This window comes from Cannabis sativa, unplaced genomic scaffold (assembly GCF_029168945.1).
Source record: "Cannabis sativa cultivar Pink pepper isolate KNU-18-1 unplaced genomic scaffold, ASM2916894v1 Contig7, whole genome shotgun sequence".
Lineage (NCBI taxonomy): Eukaryota > Viridiplantae > Streptophyta > Magnoliopsida > Rosales > Cannabaceae > Cannabis > Cannabis sativa.
This window is the reverse complement of record NW_026870043.1, coordinates 4,422,504-4,440,132: the sequence shown is the minus strand read 5'-3', so window position 1 is coordinate 4,440,132 and position 17,629 is coordinate 4,422,504. Positions and strand designations below refer to the sequence as shown.

General features: G+C 34.5%; 1 protein-coding gene and 1 non-coding gene across 2 annotated transcripts; one reads left to right on the top strand and one right to left on the bottom strand.

The window, feature by feature from the left end:
- Positions 1-8,302: 8,302 nt before the first annotated feature.
- LOC133033456 (small nucleolar RNA R71) lies at positions 8,303-8,409 on the bottom strand. Its single transcript, XR_009685603.1, has one exon. It is a non-coding gene; the product is annotated as a small nucleolar RNA R71 (small nucleolar RNA).
- A 58-nt stretch (positions 8,410-8,467) lies between these two features.
- LOC133033394 (uncharacterized) lies at positions 8,468-9,736 on the top strand. Its single transcript, XM_061108110.1, has one exon. The coding sequence runs from the start codon at positions 8,468-8,470 to the stop codon at positions 9,734-9,736; it is 1,269 nt and encodes a 422-aa protein (XP_060964093.1).
- The last annotated feature ends 7,893 nt before the right edge of the window (positions 9,737-17,629 follow it).

Below are 17,629 nucleotides of genomic sequence, written 5' to 3'. Positions count from 1 at the left end.
TTCCAGGAGCTGAAACAGAGGTTGATTACTGCTCCGGTACTAGCTTTGCCTTCGGACGAGGAGAAGTTCGTGGTCTATTGTGACGCATCCAAACAGGGTTTGGGGTGCGTATTGATGCAAGCCGATCGGGTTATCGCTTATGCCTCCCGCCAGTTAAAGGATTATGAACAGCGATACCCGACTCATGACTTAGAATTGGCCGCAGTGGTTTTTGCACTGAAGATTTGGCGGCATTACTTGTATGGGGAGAAGTGCGAGATCTATACCGACCATAAAAGTCTCAAGTATTTCTTTACTCAGAAAGATTTGAACATGAGACAAAGGCGTTGGTTGGAATTAGTGAAGGATTATGATTGCGAGATCCTTTATCATCCCGGAAAAGCCAATGTAGTGGCCGATGCCCTGAGTAGAAAGGGTCCCGGGCAAGTGGCTAGCATGGTTCAGATCTCACCTCAGCTAGCAGAGGATATGGTCAGGTCCAGCATTGAGTTTGTGGTAGGTCAGCTTCACAACTTAACGCTGCAATCTGATCTGTTAGAAAGAATAAAGGTTGCTCAGACGACAGATCCGGAGTTAGTGAAGATCCGAGATGAGGTATTGGCTGGTCAAGCCAAGGACTTTTCAGTGTCAGATAGTGGGATGCTTTTGTATAAAGCCAGGGTTTGTGTCCCGAACAGTGTGGACTTGAGGAACGAGATCTTTGAGGAGGCTCATTCTACTCCATATTCTCTGCATCCCGGCACCACCAAGATGTACCAAGACTTGAAACCGTACTTCTGGTGGAACGGTATGAAGAAGAATTTGGTAGAATTCGTATCGAGATGCCTCACATGTCAGCAGATCAAGGCTGAACATCAGAGACCAGCAGGGTTGTTGCAGCCTCTAACCCTACCAGAATGGAAATGGGAGGATATTTCTATGGATTTTGTGGTCGGATTACCTAGGACCACGGGTATGTTTGATTCCATCTGGGTAGTGGTGGACCGATTTACGAAATCTGCTCATTTTCTGCCGGTCAGAACAACATTTTCAGTGGATCGCCTGCGTAACTGTACGTCAGGGAAATAGTGAGACTTCACGGGGTACCGAAGTCTATTGTTTCGGACAGGGATCCGAAATTCACCTCCAAATTTTGGCAGAGTTTGCAACGGGCAATGGGTACGAAGCTAAAATTCAGTACAGCATTTCATCCTCAGACAGATGGTCAGTCCGAAAGGACAATTCAGATATTGGAGGATATGCTGAGAGCCTGTGTTATGGACTTTGAGGGTTCATGGAATAAATACCTACCGTTAATAGAGTTTTCGTACAACAACAGTTATCAGAGTACGATAGGGATGGCACCCTATGAACTGTTGTACGGTAGGAAGTGCAGATCCCCTATCCACTGGGATGAGACAGGGGAGAGGAAATACCTAGGTCCAGAGTCAGTTCAGCGGACCAATGAGGCAATAGAGAAGATTAAAGCTAGAATGCTTGCCTCCCAGAGCAGACAGAAGAGTTACGCAGATCCGAAACGTCGAGATGTTGAGTTCCGAGTAGGGGACCATGTGTTTTTGCGAGTATCTCCGATGAAGGGGATTAAACGTTTCGGGAAAAGAGGCAAGTTATGCCCTAGATTTACAGGACCTTTCGAGATTCTCGAGAAGATAGGTCAAGTGGCATATCGGTTAGCATTGCCTCCAGCTTTATCAGCAGTGCACAACGTATTTCATGTCTCAATGTTGAGAAAATACGTTTCAGACCCCTCTCATATAATCAGTTATGAGAGCCTTCAGCTTCAGTCAGATATGTCCTATGAGGAACAGCCAGTGCAGATCCTGGATAGAAAGGATAAAGTCCTTCGGAATAAGACCATAGCGTTGGTCAAGGTTCTCTGGAGAAACAGTAAGGTGGAAGAAGCCACCTGGGAGCTAGAATCAGATATGCGAGCTCAATATCCAGAGTTATTCAGGTTAGATTTCGGGGACGAAATCCTTTTAAGGGGGGGATAGTTGTAAAGCCCGCTTAGTTAATTTGGAAATTAGCAGTTATTTATGTTAATCAGGAAATTATTTATAGCTATTTAAATAATTTATCATTGTTATTTACGGAATTCAGATATGCATATTTATGTCATCAGCAGTTTTATATTTCGCATTTCCGGTGTCCGGTATTTTGGAACGCGGCGTTTGGCTCAGTAGAAATCACAACTTAGTATGTTAGTATTTTGGGGACGGGTTTTAGACATTGGGAATGTCGGGAATGGCCGGGAATTTAGAATGTCCCAAAAATACCCCCTTTAGTATGATTTTAGTGATTTTATGGTGGAGGGACAAAATGGTCTTTTTGCCCCATTAGTGTTTTGGCTTTTAGTGGCTTTTAATTGGAATTAAATGTTTATTTTGTTTAATTGTTTTTGGCTGAAAAAGGATTTAATAAATGAGTAATGTGTTGTATGTTATTCCTTTTTTTTCAAAAAAATCATTAAGTGTCAAAAGTAAGAAATTTTTCATGCAAACTCTCTCTTTCTCTCTCCCTTATTTCGGCTGAGCTTTGGGGTGCAAAGGCTGGATTCTTTTGGTGATTCAAGCCCTAAAATTTCATCTCTTGTGATCTCTTGTTGTGGTAGGTGCTTCCTTGTCCCCTTCCCTTGATTTTCTTGGAAAAATATGTTGAAAAAGTTGTGTAAATGCATGTGATTATGGAATGTTGTTACTGCTGTGTTTTGTTGTTGATTTAGGTTGATTCAAAGCATGATTATTGATGTTAAATGAGTTGTTTGAAGCATGAGTAGCTAGGTTGTTCAAGCTTTTAAATTATATGTGAAAATTGATGATTTTTGTGAGAAAATGCTATGTTTAGTTTCTGTGTAATTACTGGATGTTGTTGTTTGTTTTCTGAGGTAATTCTATGCTAGTTTAAGGTGAATTAAGCTAGTGGATTGCTTAGTTAGTTGGTTTTGCTCAAGCTTGAGTTTGAAACTCAAAGCTTGAGCTTTAATGGTGAATTTTGCATGTGGGATTTCTGGGTAGGTTTGATGCTCTAGAATTGTTATTTGGGACCTATTGAGGAGGTCTGGAAAGTTTGGGATCAATTGGGTTCGAATTGGTCAAGATATGTGAATTTTTTGCTTGCTGCCTGCGAGGAACCGGAATTCCGGTTGAGCATCCGGAATTCCGGATGGGGGTTCAGATTTTCCCAGAACCGGAATTCCGGTTGGGCAACCGGACTTCCGGATGGGGGATTTTTCGGAACCCTAGTTTTCCTCGTTTTTGGGTTTTTAGGGGTATTGCCATGCTTTTTATCGATAGGGAAACTTTTAGTTTCGAGTTTTAGTCCCCGGGAAGTGATTTAGCGTGTCACTTATAGCGTTGTGGTTTTTATGGTTTAGGAGCCAGTAATCCGCCGTTCAGCTTCAGTTCCAGTCAGGTTGACCGGCACACCTGAAATCGGAATCCAGGTAAGATTAGTATAACAGTATGCATATGTAGTTTACATGTTTAGCGTGCATGTAGGAAGCCTGTTAGTTTACATTAGATATGTATTTAGGCTTCGAACCACCCAACCCTGTCACGTCGGTACAGGCTGGAGTATGACCAGCAGCCGGAGTATGACCGGTTCGACCGATCAGGCTGACACTGGTTGGTGGTTCAGTGCTATTGACCTATCCCGTCGGTACAGGCTGGAGTATGACCAGCAGCCGGAGTATGACCGGTTCGACCGATCAGGAGGATACTTGTCAATAGTGCCGTCCCCTGAACGTTCAAAACTCAGTACCATGTTGGACATGGCAGTAGTGCTCAGTACCATGTTGGACATGGCAGTAGCGGGACTCAGTATCGTGTTGGACACGGCAGTCAGTTTTATGTATGATATTATTATGCTTTTCTTACTGAGTCTGTCGACTCACAGTTTAGTTTCATGTGTAGGTAAAGGCAAGGCAGTTGCTGATGGACCGTGAGCGAGCTTATGGGATTGTACATGTCGGGGCGGTTAGGCCTGGAGCGTACGATCCTCGGGACAGCACGGCTGAGATTTTGTAATTGTCGTTAGACGACTTTATTTTGATGTAAAAGTTGAACAGTGAAAACGTTTGTAAATATTTTTTTATAAATCGGGATCCCGAGACTTTTTGGTAAAATGGTTTATAAGTTTAATGAAAAAGCAAAATTTTAATTAATCACGTTTTTCCATAAACCTCGTTGATTAGCAACGAGCTGCACAGTACGTTTAAAAATCACGTAATACGCCTAAGATAGTTAGGGTGTTACAATAAATCATTTCATGTCATTCTATATTTTCTCTTAAGAAATTAAATGACGCATATGATTATAATCCCGAAATTCTATTCCCAATTAAGATAAATCCTCAATCTTAGAAATCTGCTACTTGAATGGGCAAATCTGACTTAGAGTTAAAATAGTAGTGGTGGTCCAAGATAGAATTACTCATAATATTTGGTATAAATTTAATTCTTTGACTTTAATTTTAGAATCCAAACAAAAATTTTCTTATATTTCTATTTTCAGGAAGCAATACAGTTACACTTTCTCAAGTGTTTAATATCAATCTTCTATTAATGGATTCAAACTGTATGGAATATGAGTTTAGTATTCTGTGACCAGGATCCACTTGCACTATTCTAAGAACTCTTTGATGTAACTATACCTAAGTCATCAAAAGACTCAACCACATTTTTTTATTAATCTATGGCAGATCATAGTGGTTTTGACAAGATCAATCTCTGCAAAATTTATGCCTATATCCACTGAAAGTAGTTCATCTCATTCGCAGATGGATGAACATTCAGGGGTGGATATGAGTTTTTTCGTTGTATTCTTAAAACGATCACTCTAGATTATACCTTATGCAAAGAAATTTGAAATGTTGAAAAATTTCATAAATTTCTAGCAATGGTTAAAACCATTAAGGTAAGTGGTTAAAGATCTTGCGAACTGATAGGGATGGAGAAATAGTTAATAGATATGCAATTCAAAGATCATTAAATTGATTTTTGAATTATATCAAAACTTACCACCCCAGAAATTTCGATTTGCATATTGATGATTAGTTACTAGTCGTTGCCTAAATCCTTCTATGGTAATACAATTTCAGAATGATGTAATGGTTGTATACTTAATGTAAATCATTACTAGATTCATGGATGCCCTAATCAAAATCTTAAGAAAAGCTAGAACTGTTAACCATGGTTTGTTAGCTATTCTAAGTGATTAGGGGTGGACCATCCCATTGTCAATAGATAAGAAAGTGTTTGTTCAAACAAATACTACATTTCTAAGAAAATGACTAAGTCTGAAAATAAAGTAGCAAATAAAGGAGATATTTTTCTTGATTCTAAAAGTGTTCTATCATCTTATATGACATATGATGATCCCACTGCCTCTATTGTCTTGTCACAACCAAAGAGGTTAATACCATTTAGTTTTCTTAGGCATAATTCACGGTACCTTATCTTAGTGGGAGAGTTTCTAGGAACTCACCTTCTTAGGAGACACTAGTGATTAAAATCCATTGTGAGTTTAAACAAGTAATGGATTGTCAAGATAAGAAACTAAGAAGAAAGTCAAGAGAACTATAGTTTGATCCATTCACATGGAGTAACCTAAAGTTTTCTATTACAAGGACATAAAAGGAAATTTCGTATATAAGTCTATTCAATGGACTTAACAAAACTTTTGGTTCCTAGTGTTAAATGCCAAAATATTACATATTTTATAGTGTAAAAATACAAAATAAAATTAATTCTTTATAATATTTTCAAAAAATTAATGCAATATATTATTATATTGAAAATATTTTATTTAAGATTAATTTTATCTTTGTTTATAAATAATAATAGTATTTATGGCATAATTGAGAAAAAGAAATAAAAAGTTAAGAAAATGCATTGTATTTATTTAAAGAAATACAAATTAATTAAATTTTAAATAAATATTTTCATTAAAATTATTGTGATATATTTTATGTTGAAAATATTTTGTTTGGATTTAATTTTGTTTGTGTTTGATTGAGAAAATAGCATTTGTGAAAGAGTAGAAAAGAAATGAAAAAGTGATAAAAATGAGGCCCAAAACTATGAAAAGTGGCATTTTTGAAGCCCAAAAGAGAGCACAAAAGGACAAAAGCCCATTTGGCCCTCTTCCTCTCCCCTGCCGACATCAGCGCCACGTGGCGCTCTCCCATTAGCTTGGAAAAACAAGCAGCAGCCTCTTGTCCCCTCTTCCTCCTCCACGCGCGCGTGGCGTGCACCGGCCCCTGTGGGCCTTTCGTTTGGTCCACTCGCCAGCCACGCGGCTGGCCTTCGTCTGGACCGAGCACCATCAGCCAAAAGGTGGCTTTCTCTCCTCTTGCCACGTGTCAAGTTGCACACCAAAGCCACCAATCTGAGCTTGACACGTGGCACTCCGATTATAACTTTTTGTATTTACAATTTTACCCACATGCAATTTGTAATAAGTTTAATTGCGTATTAGTCCTTTTACCCTTCTATAAATAGAAGCTTAGGTTTTTAGAATTCAGTTACAGTTTCAGAGTTTCAGACAGAAAAATCCAGAGAAAACGCTCAGTTAGTTTACCGCTTTTCTTAGTTAATTTTCTTATGGGTTTCTAAGTTCCCTTATTATTAAGGTGGACGATGAAACCTAGTGTATTTAATTAAGTATTTATTTTTATTTTTGATTCTCATTATAATATATGCTTATGATTTTCGCTTCTTAAAATAATTTTCTTTCATTTTTAATATCACGTATTTTTGATAGTTAGAAATTATTAATGCTTGGTTCTACATTTTATTAAAAATAATATTCTTTGATTTTTTGTATTTACATTAAATTGTTTCACATTTAATGCTTAGAAGTTATAATTTTAAAGCGAAGGAAAATCTATTTTTTATTAGAAAATAATTGGTTTGATTACTGGTTAAATGATGAGAATCAATATAAAGATAAATATTTTTATATATACTTAAGTGGATTCTGAACCCTTAATAATATCTCAAATATTACTGAAAATATCTGTTACTGTCATTTTACTGTCATTTTTATAGTTTAAACACTTTATTTTATTTTGTTACAAAAAACCCTCACCATTTTTGGAACTAGGTTAGAGTTGTAATAGCTTAGATTAAATTAGTATTTTCTTCGATTTCACGCAATTCCCATGGGTTCGACCTCGTTCTTCACAATCTCAATACTACAATAAAGATTCGTGCGCTTGCGAGTTGATAAATGTAAAACGTACCATTTTGGTATACAACAAGTTTTTGGCGCCGTTGCCGGGGAACTGCAAGAAGAAAAACTACTTTAATTCAGGTTGGTATAATTCTTCTACTAGTTATTATATTATATATATTATATATTACATTTCTTAATAGTGAAGTAAGATTTATATATATATAATTATATATTATTATTATTATTAATATTATTATTATTATTATTATTATTATATATTACAGTAAGTAACTTACGTTACTTACTGTTAATTATTTTTATATATATAAATTTATATTATATTATTATTATATATACATTACTTAACTACTAAGAAAAACATATTATTAATATAATTATATATTATAAATTATAATTAATATTAATATTTATATTTCTGTCAAATATATATCTATATTATTTATTTCCCGCTATATTTTAAATTCAGTCTTTATTTCTGCACATATATTAATATTAGTATTTATATTTCTGTCAAATATACATATTATTTATTTCCCGCTATATTTTAAATTCAGTCTTTATTTACGCAATTATATGGTAGGCACCGCCTCCTAATTTCTTCATGTTATTTTAATTTTTGTGATACTTGGTGTATGATTCGCTGGGAACGAAATTCTAAAAATCGTTTGGTAAAAAGAAAATTATTGTGGGTTGAAATTAAAAGTGAAAATTCTGACATCATGGAACCAAATCAAGTAAATGTGGAAGAAAAAACTCTCATTGATCATTTTTCTCCCATTTATGCTAATTCTTCATCATGCATTATTTTTCCTGAAATAAATGCTACACATTTTGTGTTGAAACCTTCTGTAATTCAATTTTTGCCATCTTTTTATGGGTTAGATAGAGAGGATCCATACATGCATGTGAAAGATTTTTTAGAAATTTGTTCTACTTTTAGATTTCAAAATTTTTCTGATGAATCTGTTAGGCTTAGACTTTTTTCATTCTCATTAAAAGATAAGTCTAAAGCCTAGTTTAATTCACTCCCAGCCCGATCCATTTCTACTTGGGATGAATTAGTTAATAAATTTTTGTCCAAATTTTTTCCCATGTCTAAAACGGATAATATTAGGAGAGAAATCTCCGAATTTTATCAGAAAGATCACGAAGAATTTTATGAATGTTGGGAAAGATTTAAAGATTTATTGCTAAAATGTCCACACCATGGTTTTGAAAAATGGAGATTGGTAAAATACTTTTATGATGGATTATCTCCCTCAAACCGACAAATGGTACAATCAATGCACACTGGAAAATTTTTGCAATTTAGAGGGGATGAGGCTTGGGAGTCTCTTGAGAATCTTTCTGTAAATTCTCAACAGTGGAATTGCCAAGATCCTAGATCGAAAGCTTCCAACACACCTAAGAGAGGTGGAATTTACGATGTCAAAGACGACGTAGATATTAAAACATCATTAGCAAATCTAACTAGGAGAGTTGAAGCTATGTCATTAAGTCAATCCATGAATACTCCTATACATAGGAATGAAATTTGTTCCTTATGCTATAGTACAAGTCATAGTGCCCAGTCATGTCCATCATTACCTATATACCAAGAGGCATTTTCTGAAGAAGTGAACGCTCTTCAAACTTATGGGAAATCATCTGATAGCCCATTTTCTCAATCCTACAATCCAAATTGGAGAAATCATCCAAATTTTTCTTGGAGACAGAACCAGCCTCCAATGAACCAAGGGCACCAATACAACTCACCCAATCAGAGTCATGCCCAACATAATATGCCATATCCTCAACAACAAAGAAAACCATCTTTAGAGGATACCCTACAACAGTTCATGCAAACCACCCAACAAGATTTACACACAAGTTCTCAATCCATGTTAAGGCTTGAGACACAAATTGGTCAACTTGCTACTGTTGTAGCTGAAAGGGAAAAGGGAACACTTCTCAGTCAACCCATTCCTAATCTGAAGAGTCAGTACGAGGTAAGTACATCTAGACCTATTGAAGAAGCTAATTCAGTTTCTATCCTTAGGTCTGGAAAAATTATTGAAAAACCTGATTACATATCTCAACCTGATGCTAAAATGAACACTGACTCGTTAAAAGAAAATGAAAAGAGTCAGCCTGAAAGCTCACATTCCAAAGACTCGGTTGAAAAAATGAGTCAAACTTTGTCGTTCATTCCAAAAGCTTCATTCCCACAGAGATTGATCCCAATCAAAAGAGGTAGTCAGTATGGTGACATCTTAGAGGTATTCAAGCAAGTAAATATAAATATCCCTTTCTTAGATGTCATTAAGCAAATACCTGCATACTCAAATTTTTTAAAAGATCTGTGTACTGCAAAAAGAAACACCAATGTTCCAAAAAAGTTAGCAGATCGATCTGTGAAAATTCCTAGAGAATCACAATCACTCCCTAGACCACAAAAGTTATTTCGACCTCCTGATTGGGACATTCCTTTTGATCCCGGTAAGTTACGTTCTAAATGGACTGGTCCATTTTCTGTTCGTACTGTTTTACGGAGCTGTTGAAATTGAAAATTCTAAATCTGGTAATGTATTCAAAGTCAATAGTCAAAGGTTGAAACCATTTTTAGAATTAACACTACCTGAAGTGGAGGAAACGCTCTTTCACGACTCGATTTACCAAGGTTAGTGAATTCTTTCACTACTGGTCCTATCTTTAATTGCTTTCTTTATTTTTCAGTATTTTAGTTTATTTTCTGTCATTTGTTTTTTTAGAAAATTAACATCTATCACTGTGCATATTCTTCGTTTTTTTCGGTTCTCATCTCATGTTCTTATCATATACATATTTAGACATTGAGGACACTGTCTCATTTTAGTTGGGGGTACTGAGTATATTCTTGCGTTAAGTTCGATAAATTTCTTACCTTTTTGAAAATTTTGAGTCAAATTCTGCTGCTAATTATGTGAATAAATAAATATTGTGTTAGACTAGTTTATACTATATTTAGTTACTTAGATAGTAATTCCAGTAAAAATTGCACAAACCAAACATATGATTTGATTGTTTTTAACACATTTAATTGAGAAAAATCTTAAGTTAAAAGCTTTCATTTTTCGTGAGAAGTGAGAATTGAGAAAACGACTTTTTGAACATATATTGATCTTCTGAATTGGTAAAATCGAAATTTTTTGAAATTTGAAAATATGACAATTACTAGAGGGATATTTTTTTTAGAATTGAGCCTAATTGTAAATTTATTATCTTTATATTTTCTTATCACATGTTGCCTCTTGTAAAAAAAAAAAAAAAGTAAAGATATATATTGTGGATATTGCCCTTAAAAAAAAAATACATATATATCATATAAAGAGCAATATCTTACATACTATATATATATATAAAAAAAAAAAATCAAAACAATCAAACAAGAGCAACATTTCTCTATCAGCGTAGCTTGGTCAAAATTCAAAAGATACCAAAGAAAATTTTGCTACGGTAAATAGTTATTGTGGATATTGCCCTTAAAAAAAAAAATACATATAAATCATATAAAGAGCAATTTCTTAGTTTTAATCATTTAGCAAAGTAAAATATATATATATCGGTAAAAAATATATATGCATATATAATATATATATATAGAAAAAAAAAATAATAATATATCATCATCAATCAAAAGAGACTTTGCTATAGTTTATTTTTCATAAATATTAGTTACCAAATAAAAAAAAAAAAATCGTTGTTTATTTCTTTATTTTGGCTCTAGGTACTGTAATGAAATCCCGAAAGTTAAGTTGTCATTTGAATTTCAAAATATTTTTGGTTAGCCTATCTATGGGTCAATAATTGTTTACATTGTTCGTCCTAAAAATCTTTATCCATTTGAGCGTCAATTAATATATCTGTCCAGCTCCAAGAGTGACAACCCTTCCTCTTTTCAAATATTTCAATACCTGTGAGGATTTGGAGTTGAGACTTTTTACTTTAAAGATTTTTCAATATTATCTGTGTTATGATTAAAGCAAAGAATATGATTTGAAACACACACACAAAAAATCTGGAATTATATCTATTGTAATTTTTTATATATAGTATTTTCTAGAGTTTACACCAATATTTTATTTTGTTTCGATTAGTCAGAGTTTGTTTGATTTGTTCATTTTGGTAATATTTTGTTATCCGCTTGAATTGCTAGGGACTAGCAATAAGCTAGTTGGGGGTTGTGTTAAATGCCAAAATATTACATATTTTATAGTGTAAAAATACAAAATAAAATTAATTCTTTATAATATTTTCAAAAAATTAATGCAATATATTATTATATTGAAAATATTTTATTTAAGATTAATTTTATCTTTGTTTATAAATAATAATAGTATTTATGGCATAATTGAGAAAAAGAAATAAAAAGTTAAGAAAATGCATTGTATTTATTTAAAGAAATACAAATTAATTAAATTTTAAATAAATATTTTCATTAAAATTATTGTGATATATTTTATGTTGAAAATATTTTGTTTGGATTTAATTTTGTTTGTGTTTGATTGAGAAAATAGCATTTGTGAAAGAGTAGAAAAGAAATGAAAAAGTGATAAAAATGAGGCCCAAAACTATGAAAAGTGGCATTTTTGAAGCCCAAAAGAGAGCACAAAAGGACAAAAGCCCATTTGGCCCTCTTCCTCTCCCCTGCCGACATCAGCGCCACGTGGCGCTCTCCCATTGGCTCGGAAAAACAAGCAGCAGCCTCTTGTCCCCTCTTCCTCCTCCACGCGCGCGTGGCGTGCACCGGCCCCTGTGGGCCTTTCGTTTGGTCCACTCGCCAGCCACGCGGCTGGCCTTCGTCTGGACCGAGCACCATCAGCCAAAAGGTGGCTTTCTCTCCTCTTGCCACGTGTCAAGTTGCACACCAAAGCCACCAATCTGAGCTTGACACGTGGCACTCCGATTATAACTTTTTGTATTTACAATTTTACCCACATGCAATTTGTAATAAGTTTAATTGCGTATTAGTCCTTTTACCCTTCTATAAATAGAAGCTTAGGTTTTTAGAATTCAGTTACAGTTTCAGAGTTTCAGACAGAAAAATCCAGAGAAAACGCTCAGTTAGTTTACCGCTTTTCTTAGTTAATTTTCTTATGGGTTTCTAAGTTCCCTTATTATTAAGGTGGACGATGAAACCTAGTGTATTTAATTAAGTATTTATTTTTACTTTTGATTCTCATTATAATATATGCTTATGATTTTCGCTTCTTAAAATAATTTTCTTTCATCTTTAATATCACGTATTTTTGATAGTTAGAAATTATTAATGCTTGGTTCTACATTTTATTAAAAATAATATTCTTTGATTTTTTGTATTTACATTAAATTGTTTCACATTTAATGCTTAGAAGTTATAATTTTAAAGCGAAGGAAAATCTATTTTTTATTAGAAAATAATTGGTTTGATTACTGGTTAAATGATGAGAATCAATATAAAGATAAATATTTTTATATATACTTAAGTGGATTCTGAACCCTTAATAATATCTCAAATATTACTGAAAATATCTGTTACTGTCATTTTACTGTCATTTTTATAGTTTAAACACTTTATTTTATTTTGTTACAAAAAACCCTCACCATTTTTGGAACTAGGTTAGAGTTGTAATAGCTTAGATTAAATTAGTATTTTCTTCGATTTCACGCAATTCCCATGGGTTCGACCTCGTTCTTCACAATCTCAATACTACAATAAAGATTCGTGCGCTTGCGAGTTAATAAATGTAAAACGTACCATTTTGGTATACAACACCTAGTATTATAGGTTTGAGTTTATCTAAACCTATGGCTTGTGGTATACCTGGTACTTACTCTAATGCAAGCAACTTACTTTAGTAAGATGCTGAAGCATTTTCTTTCCAATGGCGATCTATAGAAGCTTCACAACTTCTTAGGCATAGATTTTATTTAATTAAGGAAAAGTCTCAACTATTCCAGAAAAGATAAAGCCATGAAAGAATTTCTTATATCAACAGTGAGAGGTCTCAGATATGCTTTAGTATGCCTTACACCAGACACCTGCTGTTGAGTGGGAGTAATGAGTAGGTATCAGATTAATCCAGGAGAGGAACATTGGAAGACAATAAAGTAAATCTTAAGATTAAGAAGAGGAACTATATGTTAGTCTATAAGGTTGTGTTTAAAACTCTTAGACTACACCACATCAGATTTCGAGATTTACCTTTATACTAGAAAATCTTTCTGATAAGATGGTGATTACTCTGGGGGTGGAATAGTGATTTTGGAGAAGTGTAAAAACCTATCTGAAGTCTCTAGGTCTACCAGGAAGGGACTGAATGTTAAAGTTGCAGGAAAGGTACTTATTCAGTCTAAGGAGAGTTCTATACATCTTTGGCACCATTCCAAATTGCCTAAACTACTAGTGTTAATTTCCTGATTAACCAAAAGTAGTTGCCAAAGACATAGAATCCAGTATCCCAAGAGAGTAGACATATAGAGAGGAATTTCACATTATCAATGATTTTGTGATTAAGGAATAGTAATAGTAGAGGAAATGTTGTGTTTAATTCAACTTTTCAGATCCTATTACGAGGAGTTTACTACTACTGCACTTGATTTGTATATCAAGGTGTTGAGATTATTTGAAATGCACATTTTGTTTTATATTAGTGCAAGTGGGAGTTTGTTGGGTTTTATGCCCTAAATAAAACTCATTTAAATATAATCAGATTTACTTTTTAATATAGATCAGAAATAACATTTATTGTTGCATGGTTCCCATGATTTATTTCATGATTATATGTACATAATATATGAATTCATCTGAAACCCTTTTCACATACTTGATCCTGTTTATTGTGTTGTCAACACATTGGAAAGTAAACATGACTATGTGAATAAAGTTTCCTAGATTTATCAGACATAGGGTTTTACTGATATGATAATCTACAACAGAGTTTACTTGCATTTGGAGAAGTGCTATGTTCTTTCCAGAGCATTGGTTAAAGTAAAGCTTAGGTTGGATGCATGGAGTATGCATCGGAAGGGACCGATATTGAACTTTGACTTAGATTTATTAAACTTACCGTAATATCTATTCAAGTTAATATCACCTAGTTGATCATAGATCAAATGATCTTAATCGTGTTATGATTAGGCTCAATCTCAAGAGGCTATTCGTGTTCTTTGATTTGTTAGTTAAGCCTACTTTTAGGTCAGGGTGATACGTACATTTTGGGAACACAGTAGTGCAATTGATTGGGAGCGCTAACATAAACATGGAATCTATAACTTCTACCTGGCAAATAGTAAGTAAAGGATGACCTCCTTCGAGCTTGACCAAACGAAAATAAATGGTGGAGATCTCATTTCACATAAGTTGAAATATCATTTATACGGGGTTAAGTGTTTTAAGGATTAAATACATTGTAGGGTGTAACGGTAATCTAATCCCTTTAGAGTGTAGATCATTTATATAGAGGATCATTGATCAAATTAGGATTGTAACAATGGATAATTAATGATGTGTCTATATGGTGGAACATATAGAGCATTCTATATACTGAGAGTGCAATTCTAAGTTCCATGCGTGAATTCAACGAAGAATTAATAAGTCAGTGAATTTAGGTTATAAATTCTTGATCGTCTTATTGGAAGCTCAGTTATATAGACCCATGGTCCCCCCACTAGTTGAGATAATATTGCTTGTAAGACTCATGTAATTTGTTTTGATTAATCAATTATAATTCTCAAATTAGACTATGTCTATTTGTGAATTTTTCACTAAGTAAGGGCGAAATTGTAAAGAAAGAGTTTTAGGGGCATATTTGTTAATTATGATACTTTGTATGGTTCAATTAATCAATTTGATAAATGACTATATTATTTAATAATTATTTATAGTTATTAAATAGTTAGAATTGGCATTTAAATGGTTGAATTAGAAAATTGGCGTTTTTGAGAAAATTAGATGCAGATGGTTAGAATTACACTACATGGCCGGCCACTTGGAATGATTTTTTAAACTGATATTTTCATTATTTAATTCCAAATAATTCAAACCTAACCCTAGTGGAATGCTATAAATAGATAGTGAAGGCTTCAGGAAAATTGCACTTCTCTTCTGACTTTTCATTCAGAAAAAACTGAGCCTTTCTCTCTCCCTATCTTTGGCCGACCACTCCCTCTCTCTCTTCTTTCTAAAGATTTCGAAATTCTTAGTGTTAGAGTAGTGCCCATACACAGCAAGTGATACCTCAATCATAGTGAGGAAGATCGTAAAGAAAGACTTTCGGCAAGAAGGAGTTTCAGCACTAAAGAATCAGAGAAAGACATCCAGTTTCAGATATTGATAATGCTCTGCTACAGAAAGGAATCAAGGGCTAGATATTTGAACGGAAGGAGTCATATTATTCTGCTGCACCCAATGTAAGGTTTACTAAACTTTATATGTGTTTATTTCATCGTTTTAGAAAGTTCATATTTAGGGTGTTAATCAACATACTTGTGAGTAGATCTAAGATCCTGGTAAAATAATTTCCAACAGGCCGACCATGATATGGATAATGGGCCTCACTTTGCAATATTGCCATTTAGTCATTTCTGCATCTCATTTTCTCAAAAACGTCAATTTTTCAGTTCAACCATTTAAATGCCAATTCTAATTATTTAATAACTAAAAATTAATTATTAAATAATATTGTCTTTTAATATATTTATTAATTTAGACATATAAAGTCTCTTAATTAGTAAATAAAACCTATAATCTCTTTTCTTCACAATTTTGCCTTTGCTTAGTGAAAACTCATAAAGTAGACATATAAAGTCTCTTAATTAGTAAATAAAACCTATAATTGATTAATTAAAATCAATTAACTGAGTCTTACAAGCAGTATGGTCTCAACTAGTATGGGGACCATGGGCCTATATAACCGAGCTTCCAATAAGTCGAACCGATTTTACTAAGTAAATTCTCTAACTTATTAATTCCTTATTGAATCCACACGTAGAACTTGGAATTGCACTCTCAGTCATATAGAACGCTCTATATGCTCCACGATATAGATACGCTATTAATTATCTATTGTTATAATCCTAATTTGATCAATGACCCTCTAATAAAAGATCTACATTGAATAGGCACTAAATTATCGTTACACCTTCAATGTATTTTATCCTAAAAACACTTAGCTCCGTGTAAATGATATTTCAGCGAAGTGAAATGAGATCACAACCATTTATCTCTGTTTAGCCAAGCTCCAAGGATATCATCGTTTCACTTCTAAATTCTTATAGAAGTTATAGACTCCATATTTATGTTAGGGCTCCCACTCAATTATACTATCATGTTCCCAAAATGTACGTATCACGTTGACCCAAAAGTAGGCTTAACTAACAAATCAAAGAACATGTATAATACTCTTGAGATCGAACCTAACCATATCAAGATTAAGATTATTTGATCTAGGATCAACGAGTGATATTGAATTGAATAGATATTACTGTAAACTTTAACACATCTAATCAAAGTTCAATATCGGTCCCTTTCGATGTATACTCCATACATCCGATACTGTTAAACTTTGTCAATACCCTAGAAAGGACATAACACTTATCCAAGGTGTAAGAATACCTATCGCTGATTATATCATGCAAGTCTAAATCCAGTGAACTGACAAATCAGGGACTCCACACAAACTCTAGCGCCATCTCAATGCTTGCGCTCGGTCTTCTCAACCCTGCTGGCTACTTTGATGCATTCATTCCACAACTCCGCATCTCTATCGTTGCCTTTGTGTGACTTACGCCCTCTGGCGATTTGACAAGCCAACACATTCCACTCAACTGCCTCGGCGCTTCCATATGGATCAAATAAAAATCACATGCGAACACCTCCTAGTACAACCATCTTCTGACGATTGCGGCACCTGCCCGCCTTAGTTTCCATGTGCGTCCCTCTGGACACACAATGTAGCAACTGAAGCATTCCATGTCTATCCCCATTTGAACAAACTCGGCTATCAACTCTTGACCTCTGTCGGGACTAACAAGAATCTGAAGGTCCCAGCACTACTTCCACACACATACTAACAAGCTTCCTTTTCAACAAAACTGCCTTCTACGGCTTACGATGTCACTTAGGCAAACTTGGCCTAGTGTACCGAGCATATAGTATGGTTTCAAACATCTGTCGCACCTCTCCACAATTGCATGTGGTAGTTGTCTTTCTAGAATCCTTCCTCACGCTTACATCCTCTCTAGGATAGGCCAACCAGGTTCACCTCCCACTGAGATGAACGTGGCTCTGATACCAACTGTCACCGGCTCACCTTTTCAGGCAGCGAAACAGCCGTGCGGCACCTTGACTTCTCTAAGCCAAGGTCAGCCTTCCAACCATCCGAGTAACAATGGCTCATTTTTCGCGCGACCGTGTGCCTCTTGCACACTTCCAT

Bases quoted from the DNA above. Each gene is read 5' to 3' on its own strand.
- LOC133033394 (XM_061108110.1), top strand. From the start codon at position 8,468: ATGGTACAATCAATGCACACTGGAAAATTTTTGCAATTTAGAGGGGAT.